The sequence below is a fragment of the Lucilia cuprina genome, chromosome 2, assembly GCF_022045245.1.
Source record: "Lucilia cuprina isolate Lc7/37 chromosome 2, ASM2204524v1, whole genome shotgun sequence".
NCBI classification, from domain to species: Eukaryota; Metazoa; Arthropoda; class Insecta; order Diptera; family Calliphoridae; genus Lucilia; species Lucilia cuprina.
The window spans coordinates 65,511,029-65,530,281 of record NC_060950.1 but is presented as its reverse complement, the minus strand read 5'-3'; the positions used below and the strand labels follow the sequence as shown (position 1 = coordinate 65,530,281).

The following is a 19,253-nucleotide window of genomic DNA, read 5'->3' as shown; positions in this document are numbered from 1 at the left end:
AAGTACCAGTTTTTTATGCATTTTTTATTTGTTTTTGTATTTTGACAATATTGAGAGACGATTTTAATCGAAATGCAATTTAGAGACAGAGTCAGAGCCAGAGCGATTTATTTGTAACAGATGGGCAATATTGACTTGTGATGATAGCTATTTGGTAGGGTTCTATAAATCGACTTTCGAATAATCGACAAAAAAGTCGAAAAAAGTTGAAAAGTCGACTATTTATAAAATATTAAAAGTCGAAAAATCGACTTTTAATTAAATGAAAAAAATCGAAAAATCGACTATTAACTAAATGCAAAAAGTCGAAATGTCGACTTTTCATAAAATGCAAAAAGTCGAAATGTCGACTTTTCATAAAATGCAAAAAGTCGAAAAGTCGACTTTTCATGAAATGCAAAAAGTTGACTTTTCGTTTCAACTATAGAACCCTACTATTTGGTAGTACAAAGCCCGATTTCTGTATGTATCAATGGCTTTTTAAAATACCGGTAAATCTATTTGCTGATCTACTAGTAGATCTACTTTATATATATATAGACGTTGTAATCTCACTTTATAGTTAATCAAAAGTTACTAAATCAGGTTTTCAGAAAATATAACACTGATAACGGACCTAGTAGTTCTCATAAGTGCATCATAAAACTCTCTTCTATTTAAACAACTGTTTTATAGTAAGTTCTCTACAGATCAGAGAGGAATTCTAAGAAAAAAAATATTTAAATATTTGCGTTTTAAATTTTTTTTATACGAGACAAAACAATAGTTTGTGGTTTTTATTAAACCCTATTCGGTTACATATATTTACATTGACCTTAAAATTTTTAAAAATCAAAAGGTGATTTGTAAATAAAGTCATCACAGTTGGAAGTCTTACTTATCATAGATTGTTCAAGAAACATTAAGAGAGACTGTGAAATGTTAGTCGCGCGATATTATAATCAGAATCTGAACGTTTGACTTGTCCATAATCTAGACTTTTGTCTGAACTGAAATATTGTCTGGACTTTAATATGGTCAGTGTAGTCTAAAGTGTGGTATATCTATGGTCTGAACTTAGTGTATACTTTAGATTGGGCTCTAGACTATAATCTTGTCAGGACTTTTAGTTCCATCTATAGTTTGAACTACAGATAAGTTTATAGTGTAGTCTATAGTCAAGTATTTAGTCTGGACTGTAGTCATCTCTAAAGTCTGGAATTTAGTCTTTAGTCTAGTTCGTAGTCTAGTCTATAGTCAAGTATTTAGTCTGGACTGTAGTCATCTCTAAAGTCTGGAATTTAGTCTTTAGTCTAGTTCGTAGTCTAGTCTATAGTCAAGTATATAGTCTAGTCTATGGTATAGTCTACAGTCTAGCCCATAGTATAGTCATAGTCTAGCTTATAATCCAGTCTATTATCAAGCTAACAGTCTAGTTTATTGTCCAGCCTTTAGTCTAGTTTATTGTCTAGCCTTAAGTCTAGTCTATTGTCTAGCCTTTAGTCTAGTTTATTGTCTAGCCTTTAGTCTAGTCTATAGTCTAGTCTATAGTTAAGTCTATCGTCTAGTCTAGTCTATAGTCTAGTCTATAGTTAAGTCTATCGTCTAGTCTAGTCTATAGTTTAGTCTATAGTCTAGTCTATAGCGTAGTCTGATCAAGTCTATAGTGTAGTCTGGTCAAGTCAATATTGTAGTATACAGTCTAGTCTATTGTCTAGTTTTTAACTGAAATATGATTTCTACTAAAAACTGTATCTTCACGTTGCTAGGCAAATCTAAAGATAAGTTTTTTCTTTTATAAAGATATGCACAGAAATCTACTTATTCCTTTGAAATACTTGAGAATATTATTAACTTTTCAACAAAAAAGTCCAAATAGAATAAATAGTCAATTCTAATTATAATTTTATAATGTTTAAATATTTTTTTATCGTTATGTTTTCTTCTAACATCACGTACAATTGATAAGAATTACTTACATGTTATAATGTATTATTTTCGAAAGCTTTTTTAAGCCAAAATATTTATAACAAACCATTATTTAATAAATTAGAAATTATGACGTTTTAGCAAACACTACTAAATAGATATATTTAGCTATCAGTTTTAAAGTTCAGAGAACTTTTTGTTTCAGGGTAAAAAAAATATATAAAAATACAAGGGCATAATGGAACTGGCGATAAAAAGTTTTATTTAAAACTGTAAACTAAATAGACTAGACTATAGGCTAGACTTTAGACTAGACTATAGACTAGACTATAGACTAGAATATAGACTAGACTATAGACTAGACTATAGACTAGACTATAGACTAGACTATAGACTAGACTATAGACCAGACTATAGACTAGACTATAGACTAGACTATACACTAGAGTATAGACTATACACTAGACTAAAGACTAGACTATAGACTAGACTATAGACTAGACTATAGACTAGACTATAGACTAGACTATAGACTAGACTATAGACTAGACTATAGACTAGACTATAGACTAGACTATAGACTAGACTATAGACTAGACTATAGACTAGACTATAGACTAGACTATAGACTAGACTATAGACTAGACTATAGACTAGACTATAGACTAGACTATAGACTAGACTATAGACTAGACTATAGACTAGACTATAGACTAGACTATAGACTAGACTATAGACTAGACTATAGACTAGACTATAGACTAGACTATAGACTAGACTATAGACTAGACTATAGACTAGACTATAGACTAGACTATAGACTAGACTATAGACTAGACTATAGACTAGACTATAGACTAGACTATAGACTAGACTATAGACTAGACTATAGACTAGACTATAGACTAGAATATAGACTAGACTATAGACTAGACTATAGACTAGACTATAGACTAGACTATAGACTAGACTATAGACTAGACTATAGACTAGACTATAGACTAGACTATAGACTAGACTATAGACTAGACTATAGACTAGACTATAGACTAGACTATAGACTAGAATATAGACTAGACTATAGACTAGACTATAGACTAGACTATAGACTAGACTATAGACTAGACTATAGACTAGACTATAGACTAGACTATAGACTAGACTATAGACTAGACTATAGACTAGACTATAGACTAGACTATAGACTAGACTATAGACTAGACTATAGACTAGACTATAGACTAGACTATAGACTAGACTATAGACTAGACTATAGACTAGACTATAGACTAGACTATAGACTAGACTATAGACTAGACTATAGACTAGACTATAGACTAGACTATAGACTAGACTATAGACTAGACTATAGACTAGACTATAGACTAGACTATAGACTAGACTATAGACTAGACTATAGACTAGACTATAGAATACTAGACTATAGAATAGACTATAGAATAGACTATAGAATAGACTATAGACTAGACTATAGAATAGACTATAGAATAGACTATAGAATAGACTATAGACTAGACTATAGACTAGACTATAAACTAGACTATAGACTAGACTATAGACTAGACTATAGACTAGACTATAGACTAGACTATAGACTAGACTATAGACTAGACTATAGACTAGACTATAGACTAGACTATAGACTAGACTATAGACTAGACTATAGACTAGACTATAGACTAGACTATAGACTAGACTATAGGCTACACTATAGACTAGACTATAGACTAGACTATAGACTAGACTATAGACTAGACTATAGACTAGACTATAGACTAGACTATAGACTAGACTATAGACTAGACTATAGACTAGACTATAGACTAGACTATAGACTAGACTATAGACTAGACTATAGACTAGACTATAGACTAGACTATAGACTAGACTATAGACTAGACTATAGACTAGACTATAGACTAGACTATAGACTAGACTATAGACTAGACTATAGACTAGACTATAGACTAGACTATAGACTAGACTATAGACTAGACTATAGACTAGACTATAAACTAGACTATACACTTATCTATATTTCAGACCATAGAATATACCAGACAATAGATTAGACTAGTTTATAGTCCAGATTATAGAATAGTATATAAAAGACTATAGCCTAGACTTGGAATAAACTATAGACTGAAGTATAGACTAGGCTATAGACGAAACTATAGACTAGACTTTATTTCAGACTAGACTATAGACTAGACTATAGACTAGGCTATAGACTAGACTGAACTAGACTATAGACTAGACTGGACTAGACTACAAACTAAACTATATACTAAAGTATAGACTAGACTATATTTTAGACCATAGAATAAAACTTCGTTTCACCAACATTAACTAAAAGTTAGAAAACGTTTTGGAATGAAAATTTTGTTTAAAATAGAACAAGAAACAAAACCATTACTTTAAACGTAACAAAATACATTTAAACATTTATGTTATAATTATAACAATTAATATATAGACAGGTGTTTCCTAATTACTTATATAACAGAAAATTAAAATTTATTTGTAACGTTCTTTTTAACTTAAACTTTATTTAATTGTTTATCGATTTTTTTGTATGTATTAAGTATTTGGCAATGATCGCCAATATACTTTTACTTTTTATTTTGTTTTTTTTTTTAATATTTATATGTTAGCATTTAGTTTAAAATTTTTAAGTCATTGTTTTATATTTTGCGGTTGAGAATTTAGCAGCCCCCTCCCCTATAACGTTTGAATACTTTATGACTAATAAAATTACAAAAAAAATCTAATTAAATATCATATGATAATAAATCATTAACAATAATTATTAAATCAAAAAAAGTTTATAATTTTGTTTAAATAAATAATCAATTTAATGGTTCAACAACTTGTAATACAAATAATAAAAATTAAAAGAATTTCAGTCAACCTTATCAAAACTTTTCTTTACAATTGACTTAACATTTTGAAGGTGTTAAGTTAATATTTAAGATTCCAATAAAATAATTTAAATAATCGATTAACGATCCAAAAAACTATCGTTTACTGAACATTTTAATAAAGAAGCGTAAATGATCGCTGAATGAAAAATGATCTGTAGGGAATCGTTGACGATCGATATATGAAAAATATTGTATTGAAATTACACTAATTTTAATAGTTCGGACTATTGTTTTGTTTATATTCTAGACTAAAGGCTAGACATTACTAGGGTTCTATAAATCGACTTTCGAATAATCGACTTTTTATAAAAAAAAAGTCAAAAAGTCGAAGTCAACTATATTGTTCCAAAAAAGTCGATAACTCGACTATCGTCTATGAAAAAAAGTAGACTTTCTAAATAAAAGACGGAAGGGGTCAAAAAGTCGGAAATAGTCGAAAAAAGTTGGAAAGTCGGAAAAGGTCTATAGTCTAGTCTATAGTCTAGTCTATAGTCTAGTCTATAGTCTAGTCTATAGTCTAGTCTATAGTCTAGTCTATAGTCTAGTCTAGTCTATAGTCTAGTCTAGTCTATAGTCTAGTCTATAGTCTAGTCTATAGTCTAGTCTATAGTCTAGTCTATAGTCTAGTCTATAGTCTAGTCTATAGTCTAGTCTAGTCCATAGTCTAGTCTATAGTCTAGTCTATAGTCTAGTCTATAGTCTAGTCTATAGTCTAGTCTATAGTCTAGTCTATAGTCAAGTCTATAGTCTAGTCTATAGTCTAGTCTATAGTCTAGTCTATAGTCTAGTCTATAGTCTAGTCTATAGTCTAGTCTATAGTCTAGTCTATAGTCTAGTCTATAGTCTAGTCTATAGTCTAGTCTATAGTCTAGTCTATAGTCTAGTCTATAGTCTAGTCTATAGTCTAGTCTATAGTCTAGTCTATAGTCTAGTCTATAGTCTAGTCTATAGTCTAGTCTATAGTCTAGTCTATAGTCTAGTCTATAGTCCAGTCTATAGTCTAGTCTATAGTCTAGTCTTTAGTCTAGTCTATAGTCTAGTCTATAGTCTAGTCTATAGTCTAGTCTATAGTCTAGTCTATAGTCTAGTCTATAGTCTAGTCTATAGTCTAGTCTATATTCTAGTCTATAGTCTAGTCTATAGTCTAGTCTATAGTCTAGTCTATAGACTATAGTCTAGTCTATAGTCTAGTCTATAGTCTAGTCTATAGACTATAGTCTAGTCTATAGTCTAGTCTATAGTCTAGTCTATAGTCTAGTCTATAGTCTAGTCTATAGTCTAGTCTATAGTCTAGTCTATAGTCTAGTCTATAGTCTAGTCTATAGTCTAGTCTATAGTCTAGTCTATAGTCTAGTCTATATTCTAGTCTATAGTCTAGTCTATAATCTAGTCTATAGTCTAGTCTATAGTCTAGTCTATAGTCTAGTCTATAGTCTAGTCTATAGTCTAGTCTATAGTCTAGTCTATAGTCTAGTCTATAGTCTAGCCTATAGTCTAGTCTATAGTCTAGTCTATAGTCTAGTCTATAGTCTAGTCTATAGTCTAGTTTATAGTCTGAACTATAGTCTGGTCTATAGTCTATAGACTAAGCTCTAGTCTATAGCTTGGATTATAGTCATTAGTATGGTCATTGATCGATACTTAAGTCAAGAATATAAACTAGTGTATAGCCTTAACTATAGTCTAAACTATAGCTATAGTCTCAAGTATAGCCGAAACCATGGTCCAAACCAGCTCATAATTTGAACTACACTAGTTTATATTCGTGTCATTAATCCAGACAATAGTTTGGTATTTAATCTAGACAATAGATTGGACTATATTCTCGATTATAGCCTGCACTATAGTCTAGTCTATAGCCTGGACTATAATATCATTTTTAGTGTGGACTATGGTTTAGTCTATAGTCGGGATTACATACTAGTCTGGATTATAGCCTGGACTATATTCTAGTCTATAGTCTGGGGCCTTGCCTAAAGTCTAGCTAGTCGTCCATACAAATGTTATCGATATTTAGACTATCTCTGAATTATTGACTAGACTATGGCTTAGTGTATGGTCGGGACTACAGACTATTCTAAATTAAAGTGTGGACAGTAGTCTAGTCTATAGTCTAAACTAATGGTAGTCGTCCATACAAATATTATCTCCTATTATAAAAATGTATTGATATTATGATCTTACTAACAGAATCAGACTAATTGCCATTATCTTATCTCAAACACTTAAAGACTACAGATTACAAGAGATATTGCAAAAGATACTTAGTGCAGGCAAACAATTTGAACGCTTTACATGCTCATTAACAGTAAGTACTTTTCCCCCCAAAACGTGTAAATGATTCATACGAAATAAACTGTAGCCAATATTGTTTAGAGCAAAAAAATAAAAAAAGCTTTAATATATTTTTACTGGGGGATCTACATTTAAACATAAAAAAATTTATACTTTTTTGACGTCATATAAAAACAAAAAGCTTTTTAATTAAGTGTTAAAAAAAAACAAACAAAACTTCAAACGTTTTATTCGCGTGATTTCTTTTCTTAACGATTCGATTTGTAGAGGATTGTTTATACAATTTTGTTTGGTTTTTTTTTAGTTTACAACAATTAAAACCTTAAAATTTAATACTAGTTTAAGGTTAAACAGGAAAAGCTTTTTTTGTGGAACTGTAAGTTTTTGTTTTAAATACCCCAAACACAAATGTTAAAATGTGATTTTTAACATTCGTTTCTCAATCCGTTATGAACGATAACAAGAACAAAAATCATTAGTTAAGCAAATGTCAAAGCGTGCGGTTGGATTAAGAGGAATTATAACTTGACTTGAAAATTTAAAGTTTTTGCAAAACTGACTGTGATTAACAAATAAGTGTTCTCAACTACAACTTTTTTAAAAGAAAATTTAATACAACAAATAATTAAATAGAAAAAATGTCGTGTAATAATTATGATGGTAAGATAAAAAGTGATCTTTTATCATTTATAAAGTGATCGTGCATTTCTCTATTCTAATTTTGCAACAAATAAAAAAAAATTCTATAAATATTTAAATATGTACATAAATAAGATTCTGTGAAAGTGTTTTAGTTGTGAAATACCGGTCCTCTTCTATATACATATATTTTCTCTGAAAAACAATGAACAATGATCTTGTTGTTGTCTCAAAGAGATCAAATATTTTGTTCTGAGAATATTTACTTTTCATTAAAATAAAAAATAACAAATAAAATTAGCTTTTAAGGAAAACTGTAAAAAACATGATCTTCTAATTAAATAAACAAAATACCTCAGTTTAAATTTACGACCATTTTCTAAAGTGTTTTCATTTGGTGTCACATTGAAACCAATTTGTTGGTGACAACTCAACAATCCTAAAATTCCCCTTAGACACAGTAAAATCTTTGGTAAATTATAATATAATGAATATGTAGACATGAACATGACTGCCTTTCTAGTGAAATACCTACGATATGTTTTAAAGTAGAGGTCCTAGGAGACCAATGTTTAGTCTATAGACTAAACTATACAATAGACTATAGGCTAGGCTACACTATAAGTTTGACTATTGACTAGCCTATAGACTTGGCTACTGACTAGACCATAGACTAGACTATAGACTAGACTATAGACTACACTATAGATTAGACTATAGACTAGACTATAGACTAGACTATAGACTAGACTATAGACTAGACTATAGACTAGACTATAGACTAGGCTATAGACTAGACTATAGACTAGACTATAGACTAGACTATAGACTAGACTATAGAGTAGACTATAGACTAGACTATAGACTAGACTATAGACTAGACTATAGACTACACTATAGATTAGACTATAGACTAGACTATAGACTAGACTATAGACTAGACTATAGACTAGACTATAGACTAGACTATAGACTAGACTATAGACTAGACTATAGACTAGACTATAGACTAGACTATAGACTAGACTATAGACTAGACTATAGACTAGACTATAGACTAGACTATAGACTAGACTATAGACTAGACTATATAGACTAGACTATAGACTAGACTATAGACTAGACTATAGACTAGACTATAGACTAGACTATAGACTAGACTATAGACTAGACTAGAGACTAGACTATAGACTAGACTATAGACTAGATTATAGACTAGACTATAGACTAGACTATAGACTAGACTATAGACTAGACTATAGACTAGACTATAGACTAGACTATAGACTAGACTATAGACTAGACTATAGACTAGACTATAGACTAGACTATAGACTAGACTATAGACGAGACTATAGACTAGACTATAGACTAGACTATAGACTAGACTATAGACTAGACTATAGACTAGACTATAGACTAGACTATAGACTAGACTATAGACTAGACTATAGACTAGACTATAGACTAGACTATAGACTAGACTATAGACTAGACTATAGACTAGACTATAGACTAGACTATAGACTAGACTATAGACTAGACTATAGACTAGACTATAGACTAGACTATAGACTAGACTATAGACTAGACTATAGACTAGACTATAGACTAGACTATAGACTAGACTATAGACTAGACTATAGACTAGACTATAGACTAAACTATAGACTAGACTATAGACTAGACTATAGACTAGACTATAGACTAGACTATAGACTAGACTATAGACTAAACTATAGACTAGACTATAGACTAGACTATAGACTAGACTATAGACTAGACTATAGACTAGACTATAGACTAGACTATAGACTAGACTATAGACTAGACTATAGACTAGACTATAGACTAGACTATAGACTAGACTATAGACTAGACTATAGACTAGACTATAGACTAGACTATAGACTAGACTATAGACTAGACTATAGACTAGACTATAGACTAGAGTATAGACTAGACTATAGACTAGACTATAGAGTGGACTATAGACTAGACTACAGACTAGACTATAGACTAGACTATAGAGTGGACTATAGAGTGGAGTATAGACTAGACTACAGACTAGACTATAGACTAGACTATAGACTAGACTATAGACTAGACTATAGACTAGACTATAGAATAGACTATAGACTAGACTAAAGACTAGACTATAGACTAGACTATAGACTAGACTATAGACTAGACTATAGACTAGACTATAGACTAGACTATAGAATAGACTATAGACTAGACTATAGACTAGACTATAGACTAGACTATAGACTAGACTATAGACTAGACTATAGACTAGACTATAGACTAGACATAGACTAGACTATAGACTAGACTATAGACTAGACTATAGACTAGACTATAGACTAGACTATAGACTAGACTATAGACTAGACTATAGACTAGACTATAGACTAGACTATAGACTACTATAGACTAGACTATAGACTAGACTATAGACTAGACTATAGACTAGACTATAGACTAGACTATAGACTAGACTATAGACTAGACTATAGACTAGGACTATAGACTAGACTATAGACTAGACTATAGACTAGACTATAGACTAGACTATAGACTAGACTATAGACTAGACTATAGACTAGACTATAGACTAGACTATAGACTAGGCTATAGACTAGGCTATAGACTAGACTATAGACTAGACTATAGACTAGACTATAGACTAGACTATAGACTAGACTATAGACTAGACTATAGACTAGACTATAGACTAGACTATAGACTAGACTATAGACTAGACTATAGACTAGACTATAGACTAGACTATAGACTAGACTATAGACTAGACTATAGACTAGACTATATACTAGACTATAGACTAGACTATAGACTAGACTATAGGCTAGACTATAGACTAGACTATAGACTAGACTATTGACTAGACTATACACTAGACTAGACTAGACTATAGACTAAGGACTATACTATAAACATGGCTATAAACTAGACTATACTCCAAACTATAGGCTAGTCTATAGACTGGACTATATATGCTAATACAGACTGGACTAAAGAATAGACCATAAACTAGACTATACATTAGACTATAGCCTAGGTTCTATACTAGACTATAGACAAAGCTTGTTACTTATAGACTAGACTACAGTCCAGTTAGTTATTATGCTTTTCAACTAAATTTCTTTATATTCATCTCCATACAGTTTTCAACACAATATCCGTGGACAATTTTCTTCTCAAATCCCATGGAGATGTCTTCCATTCATCACCAATTCAGACGACACAAAATCTTCGACATTCACTTATCTTTGGCATGAATCTTTTCAATCATATTATCATAGTGGTGCTAACTCTTGCCATGGCCTATAAATGTTGGTTATTGGAATTTAAAAAGACTGCTCTACATGCTCATCTGTGTACAATGGGAGTAAGTATTCTAGTCTATTAACTAAATTAAAGTTTGTTCTCTAATGTTTTCTTTTGATGAAATTATAGTTTGTTCTTTTAATGGCCGAGGGTATGATGGTGCGTTATCCGGGCAATTTATTGCTTAATCAATACATGTCTTCTTCCACTAAAAACCTAATACATGGTCTATTGCAATTTGTGGGTGGTTCTTTGGGCATTGGTGGGACATTACAAAAATATTGGGGCAAAGAGATACATTTTAAATCGATACATGCCAAATTGGGTAAGTTTGTAAAAAAATATACTTAAAATTGAAGTTAATTTATTAAATGTTTCTTTTCATAGGCTTGGCAGCTTGCATATTGTGCACTATTAATTTTGTAAGCGGCCTTGTTAGTCTCTTCTATCCTGCCTCCCTGGGTAGTATATATACGCTTAATGCATGGCCTTTTGGGTTTGACCCACTTTTATTATCGGCATGTTGTGTCAATTCTATGGCTATGAGACTGGTTTCTTTAATCGTAATTTTTCGCTTAAGGAAAAACATTTATATAAATTTTTTTACTATTGTGATTTTAGCTTTAACTACAATTGGACCATTGAAATTATTTTTATTTAAATTAAGCAAATTAATGTTTAATGAATCTCTGTGAAATTATTAGAATTTATTTTGTTGTATTTTTTAAGGATATGTATTGTTATAGTGTTTTTTATTTAATAGTTATTAATGTTTTAGTTGAATAAATTTATTTATGTAAACATATTTAATAATAGATGAAGAGTATTTATTTTAATGTTTTTTTTTAATATTTGGGCTATAAGACTTCTCTATAGTCTGGACTATAGTTCAGTTCTAGTAAAACATAAACGCCCTTAATTCATTCCTAGTTTTGTTTAAGTTTGGTTCTAGTTCAATTCTAGTTGAATTTTCATTCAAACCTGGTTCACTTCTAAATTAGTTTTAATTTAGTTTTAGCTCAATTCTAGTTCCGTTCCGTTCGAGTTCAGTTCTAGTTTCAGTTTCAATCCTGTTCTAGTTTTGTTCAACTTCCGTTCTAGTTTTGTACCAGTTTAGTTGTAGTTCACTTCTACTGTGTTCTAGTTCAGTTTCAATTCAGTTCCAGTTCCGTTATGGTTTAGTTAAAGTTGTGTTCTAGTTCCGTTATAGTTGAGTTCTGGTTCAGTTCTAGTTTATTTCTAGTTCATTTTTTCAGTTCTAGATCTGTTCTAGTTCAGTTCTACTTTAGTTCTAATTCAGTTCTACTTTAGTTCTAGTTCAGTTCTACTTCAATTCTAGTCCTGTTCTAGTTCAGTTCTAGCTTAGTTCTAATTCAGATCTAGATCAGTTTTAGTTCAGTTCTAGATAAGTTCTAGTTCGGTTCTATTTTAGTTTCTAGTTCATTTCTTGCCCAGTTCTAGTTTAGTTCTAGTTCAGTTTTAGTTCAGTTCTTGCCCAGTTATAGTTTAGTTCTAGTTCAGTTCTAGTTCGGTTCTATTCAGTCTAGTTTAGTTCTCGTTCAGTTTTAGTTCAGTTCTAGATATGTTCTAGTTCGGTTCTATTTCAGTTCTAGTTCAGTTCTTGCCCATTATAGTTTAGTTCTATTTCAGTTCTTGCTCAGTTTTAGTTCAGTTCAAGTCCAGTTCAAGTTCAGTTCAAGTTCAGTTCTAGTTTAGTTCTACTTCAGTTCAAGATCAGTTCTAGTTTAGTTTAGTTTTAGTTTAGTTTTAGCTCAATTCTAGTTCCGTTCCGTTCGAGTTCAGTTCTAGTCCAGTTTCAATCCCGTCTAGTTTTGTTCAACTTCCGTTCTAGTTTTGTACTAGTTTAGTTGTAGTTCACTTCTATTGTGTTCTAGTTCAGTTTCAATTCAGTTCCAGTTCCGTTATGGTTTAGTTAAAGTTGTGTTCTAGTTCCGTTATAGTTGAGTTCTGGTTCAGTTCTAGTTTATTTCTAGTTCATTTTTAGTTCAGTTCTAGATCTGTTCTAGTTCAGTTCTACTTTAGTTCTAATTCAGTTCTACTTTAGTTCTAGTTCAGTTCTACTTCAATTCTAGTCCTGTTCTAGTTCAGTTCTAGCTTAGTTCTAATTCAGATCTAGATCAGTTTTAGTTCAGTTCTAGATAAGTTCTAGTTCGGTTCTATTTTAGTTCTAGTTCAGTTCTTGCCCAGTTCTAGTTCAGTTTTAGTTCAGTTCTTGCCCAGTTATAGTTTAGTTCTAGTTCGGTTCTATTTCAGTTCTTGCCCAGTTCTAGTTTAGTTCTAGTTCAGTTTTAGTTCAGTTCTAGATATGTTCTAGTTCGGTTCTATTTCAGTTCTAGTTCAGTTCTTGCCCAGTTATAGTTTAGTTCTAGTTCGGTTCTATTTCAGTTCTTGCTCAGTTCTAGTTCAGTTTTAGTTCAGATCTAGTTCAGTTTTAGTCCAGTTCAAGTCCAGTTCAAGTTCAGTTCAAGTTTTAGTTCTAGTTCAGTTCTAGTTTAGTTCTACTTCAGTTCAAGATCAGTTCTTATTCTGTTCTAGTTCAATTTTAGTTTAGTTCTATTTCAGTTCTAGTTTAGTTCTAGTTCTGTTTTAGTCCAGTTTTAAATTTAGTTCTAGTTTAGTTTAGTTCTAGTTCAGTTCTAGTTTCGTTCTAGATCAGTTCTAATTCTGTTCTAATTTAGTTCTAGATCAATTCTAGTTTAGTTCTATTTCAGTTCTGGTTCAGTTCTAGTTCAGTTCTAGTTTAGTTCTAGTTCAGTTCTAGATTAGTTCTAGTTCAAAGCTAGTTAGTTCTAGCTCAGTTCTATTTCAGTTCTAGTTTTATATCGACATAAATATATTTAGTTCAGTTTTAGTCCAGTTTTAATTTAGTTCTAGTTTAGTTCTAGTTCAGTTCGGTTCTAGTTCAGTTCTAGTTTCGTTCTAGATCAGTTCTAATTCTGTTCTAGTTTCAGTTCTAGTTTAGTTCTAGTTCAAAGCTAGTTTAGTTCTAGCTCAGTTCTATTTCAGTTCTAGTTCAGTTTAGTTCAGTTCTAGTTTAGTTCTAGTTTAGTTTAGTTATAGTTCAGTTCTAGTTCACTTCAAGTTCAGTTCTAGTTCAGTTCTAGGTCAGTTCTAGATGATCAGTTCTAATTCTGTTCTAGTTTAGTTCTAGAACAATTCTAGTTTAGTTCTACTTCAGTTCTGGTTCAGTTCCAGTTTCGTTCTAGTTCAGTTCTAGTCAGTTCTAAATAAGTTCTAGAACAGTTTTAGTTTAGTTCTGGTTCAGTTCTTGTTTCGTACAGTTCTAATATAGTTCTTGTTCAGTTCTAGTTTAGTTCTAGTTCATTTCTATTCTGTTCTAGCTCAGTTTTATATCAGTCCTAGATCAGTTATAGTTAATTTCTAATTTAGTTCAAGTTCACTCTAATATAGTCTTAACAGTGGGATATAGTACATCCCACAGTTAAGACTATACTATGTATTATAATCTGTATTATAATATAGACTAATAACTAGACTAGTATAATCTAGTTTAAAGTATAGTCCGGAATTGTGTTTTTTTTTGTAAATAAAAAAAAACTGTTAATATTTTGTTGATTAATATGCGTTTATTGTATTAGTGAACCTGGAAACCTAAGTTTTCCACAGTCACTGTAGTTAATATTATGTGTTAACACATTTATATCGACATAAATATATTTGAATGATTATATATGAATCATATTAAACTACAAACTAATTAGATATATAAAGAGTGAATAATTGAAAAATAAAACAAAAAATTACACATAAAGAAATAAGGTTCCCTAAGGACCCACATAAGAAAAACAAAAAGTGTTACTACAAATTTATAATTATTTGAAATATTAGAGAGTTTGAAAAACCACTCCAGCTTAATATTAATAAAAAAGATAGAGATACAAAATAAAGAAAATATTCAATATTTTAACGGCTACCATAACGGCCACTGACATAGGGCACAGACATAAGGTCTAAAGCTTCGGATATAACTACTTCCAATAATTGTGTTTAACCAGGCGCCCTCATTACTACTGAAACCCATAGACATCATAGCATGGACAGCGTTGTTAATACGTTGATCTGTTTTGTTTTAGAAAATTTTGTATTAGATTTGTTTTCTTAAGTTCTTGATATCAACAGCCTAACTCACCGGTATGATAAACGGGTACAGCACGCTTTTCCTCGGGTTTATTGGTGTAGCGGTATTGTTGCAGCGGTTGTAGAAGTGGAAGTAGTTGTAGTAACTACTGGTTCGCTAGCAGTAGTAGTAGAAGTTATAGTATTTGTATTAACAGCTGAATCTGTAGTATTTGCAGTTTCCTTAGGGGTTTCCGATTCCTTGGCTGCTTCTTGAGCAATATGGGCTTTTAAGTCAGCACTTAATTGAGCAAAATCCATAACCTTTGATTTATCCAACGATTGTGGTGGTGTAGTCTGAGCTGAGTTAGCTGCAGAAGTTGTTTTATCAGAAGGAGAATTAGATGGTATTGTGGCGACATTGGTTTCTTTGGGTGCATCCAACTTAATAAAAGACTCAGAAACACTATCATTTTCACTATCACTGCCCAAATCATCAATTTCCACATGTGATGAAACATCACTTTCGGTTTGTTTGTTCGTATCCTTAGCTTGTTGCTGCTGTTCCTTTTCGATGAATTTTTCACTTGCGTTCTTCTTGTCACTACCCAAACTATTAAGGTTTGAGGAGACTGAAGATTTTGTTGATGATGTCGTAGAGTTCTTGCGTAAATTTGGATAAATCTGATTATCACCATCAATATTATCCATGGGATCTAAACATTTAGCAAACATATCGCTAAAGTTATTTAAATTTGTATACCAGTTTTCATGTACTGGGGATCAAGGAATTGTGCCAATTTTTTCCAATGAGGGAGATGGCAAAACGGGTACCACATTGGGTTGTGCTTCAGCATCGTTCGATGATGTAGTGGCATCAACCTTAGTGAACGAAATTTAAACACATTTTCGTAGTAAGTAAACTTTATTCTTGAAAATTTTTTATGGAATGAATTTTTGGTGAAATTTAACGATTTAAGTGATTTTTTTTTGGAAGAATTGCAGGTGAAAACTTTTAGTGAACTTTTTGGTGAATATTTTTATTATAATTTTTTTGAGTTAAGTTCTAGTTCTTTTCTAGATAGTTCTGTTCTGTTCACTGTTCTCGCTCTGTTCTAGTTCTGTTCAAGTTCTGTTTTAGTTCCGTTCTAGTTCAGTTATAGTCCTGTTCTAATTCTGTTCTAGTTCAGTTCTAGTTCAGTTCTAGTTCAGTTCTAGTTCAGTTCTAGTTCAGTTCTAGTTCAGTTCTAGTTCAGTTCTAGTTCAGTTCTAGTTCTGTTCTAGTTCTGTTCTAGTTCTGTTCTAGTTCTGTTCTGTTCTAGTTCTGTTCTAGTTCTGTTCTAGTTCTGTTCTAGTTCTGTTCTAGTTCTGTTCTAGTTCTGTTCTAGTTCTGTTCTAGTTCTGTTCTAGTTCTGTTCTAGTTCTGTTCTAGTCTGTTCTAGTTCTGTTCTAGTTCTGTTCTAGTTCTGTTCTAGTTCTGTTCTAGTTCTGTTCTAGTTCTGTTCTAGTTCTGTTCTAGTTCTGTTCTAGTTCTGTTCTAGTTCTGTTCTAGTTCTGTTCTAGTTCTGTTCTAGTTCTGTTCTAGTTCTGTTCTAGTTCTGTTCTAGTTCTGTTCTAGCTCTGTTCTAGTTTTGTTCTAGTTCTGTTCTAGTTCTGTTCTAGTTCTGCTCTAGTTCTGTTCTAGTTCTGTTCTAGTTCTGTTCTAGTTCTGTTCTAGTTCTGTTCTAGTTTTGTTTTAGTTCCGTTCTAGTTCCGTTCTGTTATAGTTCAGTTCTAATTCTGTTCTAGTTCTGTTTTAGTTTTGTTCTAGTTCTTCTAATTATGTTCTAGTTCTGTTCTAGTTCTGTTCTAGTTCTGTACTAGTTCTGTTCTAGTTCTGTTCTAGTTCTGTTCTAGTTCTGTTCTAGTTCTGTTCTAGTTCTGTTCTAGTTCTGTTCTAGTTCTGTTCTAGTTCTGTTCTAGTTCTGTTCTAGTTCTGTTCTAGTTCTGTTCTAGTTCTGTTCTAGTTCTGTTCTAGTTCTGTTCTAGTTCTAGTTCTGTTCTAGTTCTGTTCTAGTTCTGTTCTAGTTCTGTTCTAGTTCTGTTCTAGTTCTGTTCTAGTTCTGTTCTAGTTCTGTTCTAGTTCTGTTCTAGTTCTGTTCTAGTTCTGTTCTAGTTCTGTTCTAGTTCTGTTCTAGTTCTGTTCTAGTTCTGTTCTAGTTCTGTTCTAGTTCTGTTCTAGTTCTGTTCTAGTTTTGTTCTAGTTTCTGTTCTAGTTCTGTTCTAGTTCTGTTCTACTTCTGTTCTAGTTCTGTTCTAGTTCTGTTCTACTCTGTTCTAGTTTTGTTCAAGTTCTGTTCTGTTCTAGTTCTGATCTAGTTCTGTTCTAGTTCTGATCTAGTTCTGTTCTAGTTCAGTTCTAGTTCTGTTCTACTTCTATTCTAGTTCTGTTCTGGTTCTGTTTAGTTCTGTTTTAGTTCTGTCCTGGTTCTGTCCTGGTTGCGTTCTAGTTGCGTTCTAGTTAAGTTCTTTTCTGTTCTATTCTAGTTCTGCCCTAGTGAAATTTGATTCTGGCGATATTTTTGGTTAAAATTTTTAGTGAAATTATTTAGTGATAAATGCAATAAATATTTCTTATGAAAATAAGTTTTTTAAGGAATTTTTTAAATATTACCATTTAATGAAAATGTTAGATAAAATATAAAATAAAAGTATATAACTTACCTTTTCTTTAGTTGTTTCCTTGGCTTTCTCACCACCCTCTGCTGATGCTGAAGGAGTTGCAGTCATTGTGGCAGCAGCAGCACTGGCTGTTTGACCTGCAGCTGCCATATTTTCAGTAATATTTTTGGCTGCTTGTGCAGCAGATTCATGAGCAACTTTAGCCGCAATTTCAGCTGCTTTAATAGCAGTTTCATGAGCTTGTTGAGCTGCCAAATGTGCGGCAGCAGCAGCGGCGGCTGCAATAGGATTTTCTTGAGGAGTAAAAATGGGAACATTAGTTGCAGTATTCGATGATGTAGTAGTAGTAGTGGTAGAGGTCGTTTGTGGACCTGTTGTTGTAGAAGATGTAGACTTAGTAGATGTCTGCGATTCACCCATGGCATGAGCTGCTGCAGCAGCACCACCACCCTCAGCCAAATCATGCATCATTTCATATAAATGTGAAAAGAAATTATTACGATGATGACGACGATGATGTTTACGACCATGATGACGTTGTTCTTTGCCATTACCATTAGGTGAGGCTGAGGATTTTTCATTATCTTCAGCGCTAGCGCCATTTGGTGTTTCAGTTCCTTCATCATCTAATACAACTGATATACCATTTTTAACAAATGGACATGAAGTTTTCGAACGTTTGCCATGTCTACGTGAGGTACGACCGGTAACATAGGCCTCAATAACATTAGGGCAATTGTTAGTGGGCATGCGTACCATCATATGTTCCGAGTGTATATGTTTCGATTCGCAATTTTGACATAAATCATAGTTAGGACATTGGATACACTTGTAACGGAAACCCATAATAGGAGCCATAAGACAAGCATCACATTCAACATGCTCGTGTACAGCAAAATCATAAGAACCAGCAGCTGGTGGTACCTTAGCTTGTTGCGAAGCCGATGATGACTTAGTCGAGTTTAGGGGTGCTTTAGTGGCGCCATCAGTTACAGTTGCATCAATTTTGGGTTGATCCTCTGTCTCCATACCAACAGGAGCGACTTGCAAATGTTGTCGTATGGAACGTTTTGCCATGAAAATTTCATAATCACATTGATTAACAATTTCAATTTCATCCTGATCCTCATCTGTAAGAAAATACAGTTTATATTTTAGTTTTTTTTGACTTTTATAAACAATTAAATAAAATTATTTAAATTCCTACCGGTTTTTGCAGTAGTTAAAGAGAATTAACGAACCACTTGTTTAAACAATAAAATCAATGATTAAGCAAAATAAACATACAGAGAGGGAGAGAGACTATATTATATATATACAGATTTGAAATATGAATCAATTGTTATTGCAAAAAAA

The 19,253-nt window shown here is 32.0% G+C and overlaps 1 protein-coding gene and 1 pseudogene across 1 annotated transcript; one reads left to right on the top strand and one right to left on the bottom strand.

Annotated features, from left to right (window-relative positions):
- The first annotated feature begins 7,579 nt into the window (after positions 1-7,579).
- LOC124421428 lies at positions 7,580-11,855 on the top strand (annotated as a pseudogene).
- Positions 11,856-15,332: 3,477 nt separating this feature from the next.
- On the bottom strand, positions 15,333-19,053 carry LOC124421267 (protein ref(2)P-like). Its single transcript, XM_046956155.1, has 3 exons — positions 17,940-19,053; positions 16,071-16,118; positions 15,333-16,016 (listed from the first exon to the last, which is right to left on the bottom strand). The coding sequence occupies exons 1-3, from the start codon at positions 18,972-18,974 to the stop codon at positions 15,348-15,350; spliced, it is 1,752 nt and encodes a 583-aa protein (XP_046812111.1). The 5' UTR covers positions 18,975-19,053; the 3' UTR covers positions 15,333-15,347.
- Positions 19,054-19,253: the final 200 nt, after the last annotated feature.

What these genes read in the sequence shown, in the direction of transcription:
- LOC124421267 (XM_046956155.1), bottom strand. Translation starts at nt 18,974, where the DNA reads ATGGCAAAACGTTCCATACGACAACATTTGCAAGTCGCTCCTGTTGGT. An exon ending in AGGAAACAACTAAAGAAAAG is followed by an intron (nt 16,119 to 17,939) that starts GTAAGTTATATA and finishes TCGTTCACTAAG; the next exon opens with GTTGATGCCACTACATCATC. An exon ending in CTGAAGCACAACCCAATGTG is followed by an intron (nt 16,017 to 16,070) that starts GTACCCGTTTTG and finishes ATTCCTTGATCC; the next exon opens with CCAGTACATGAAAACTGGTA.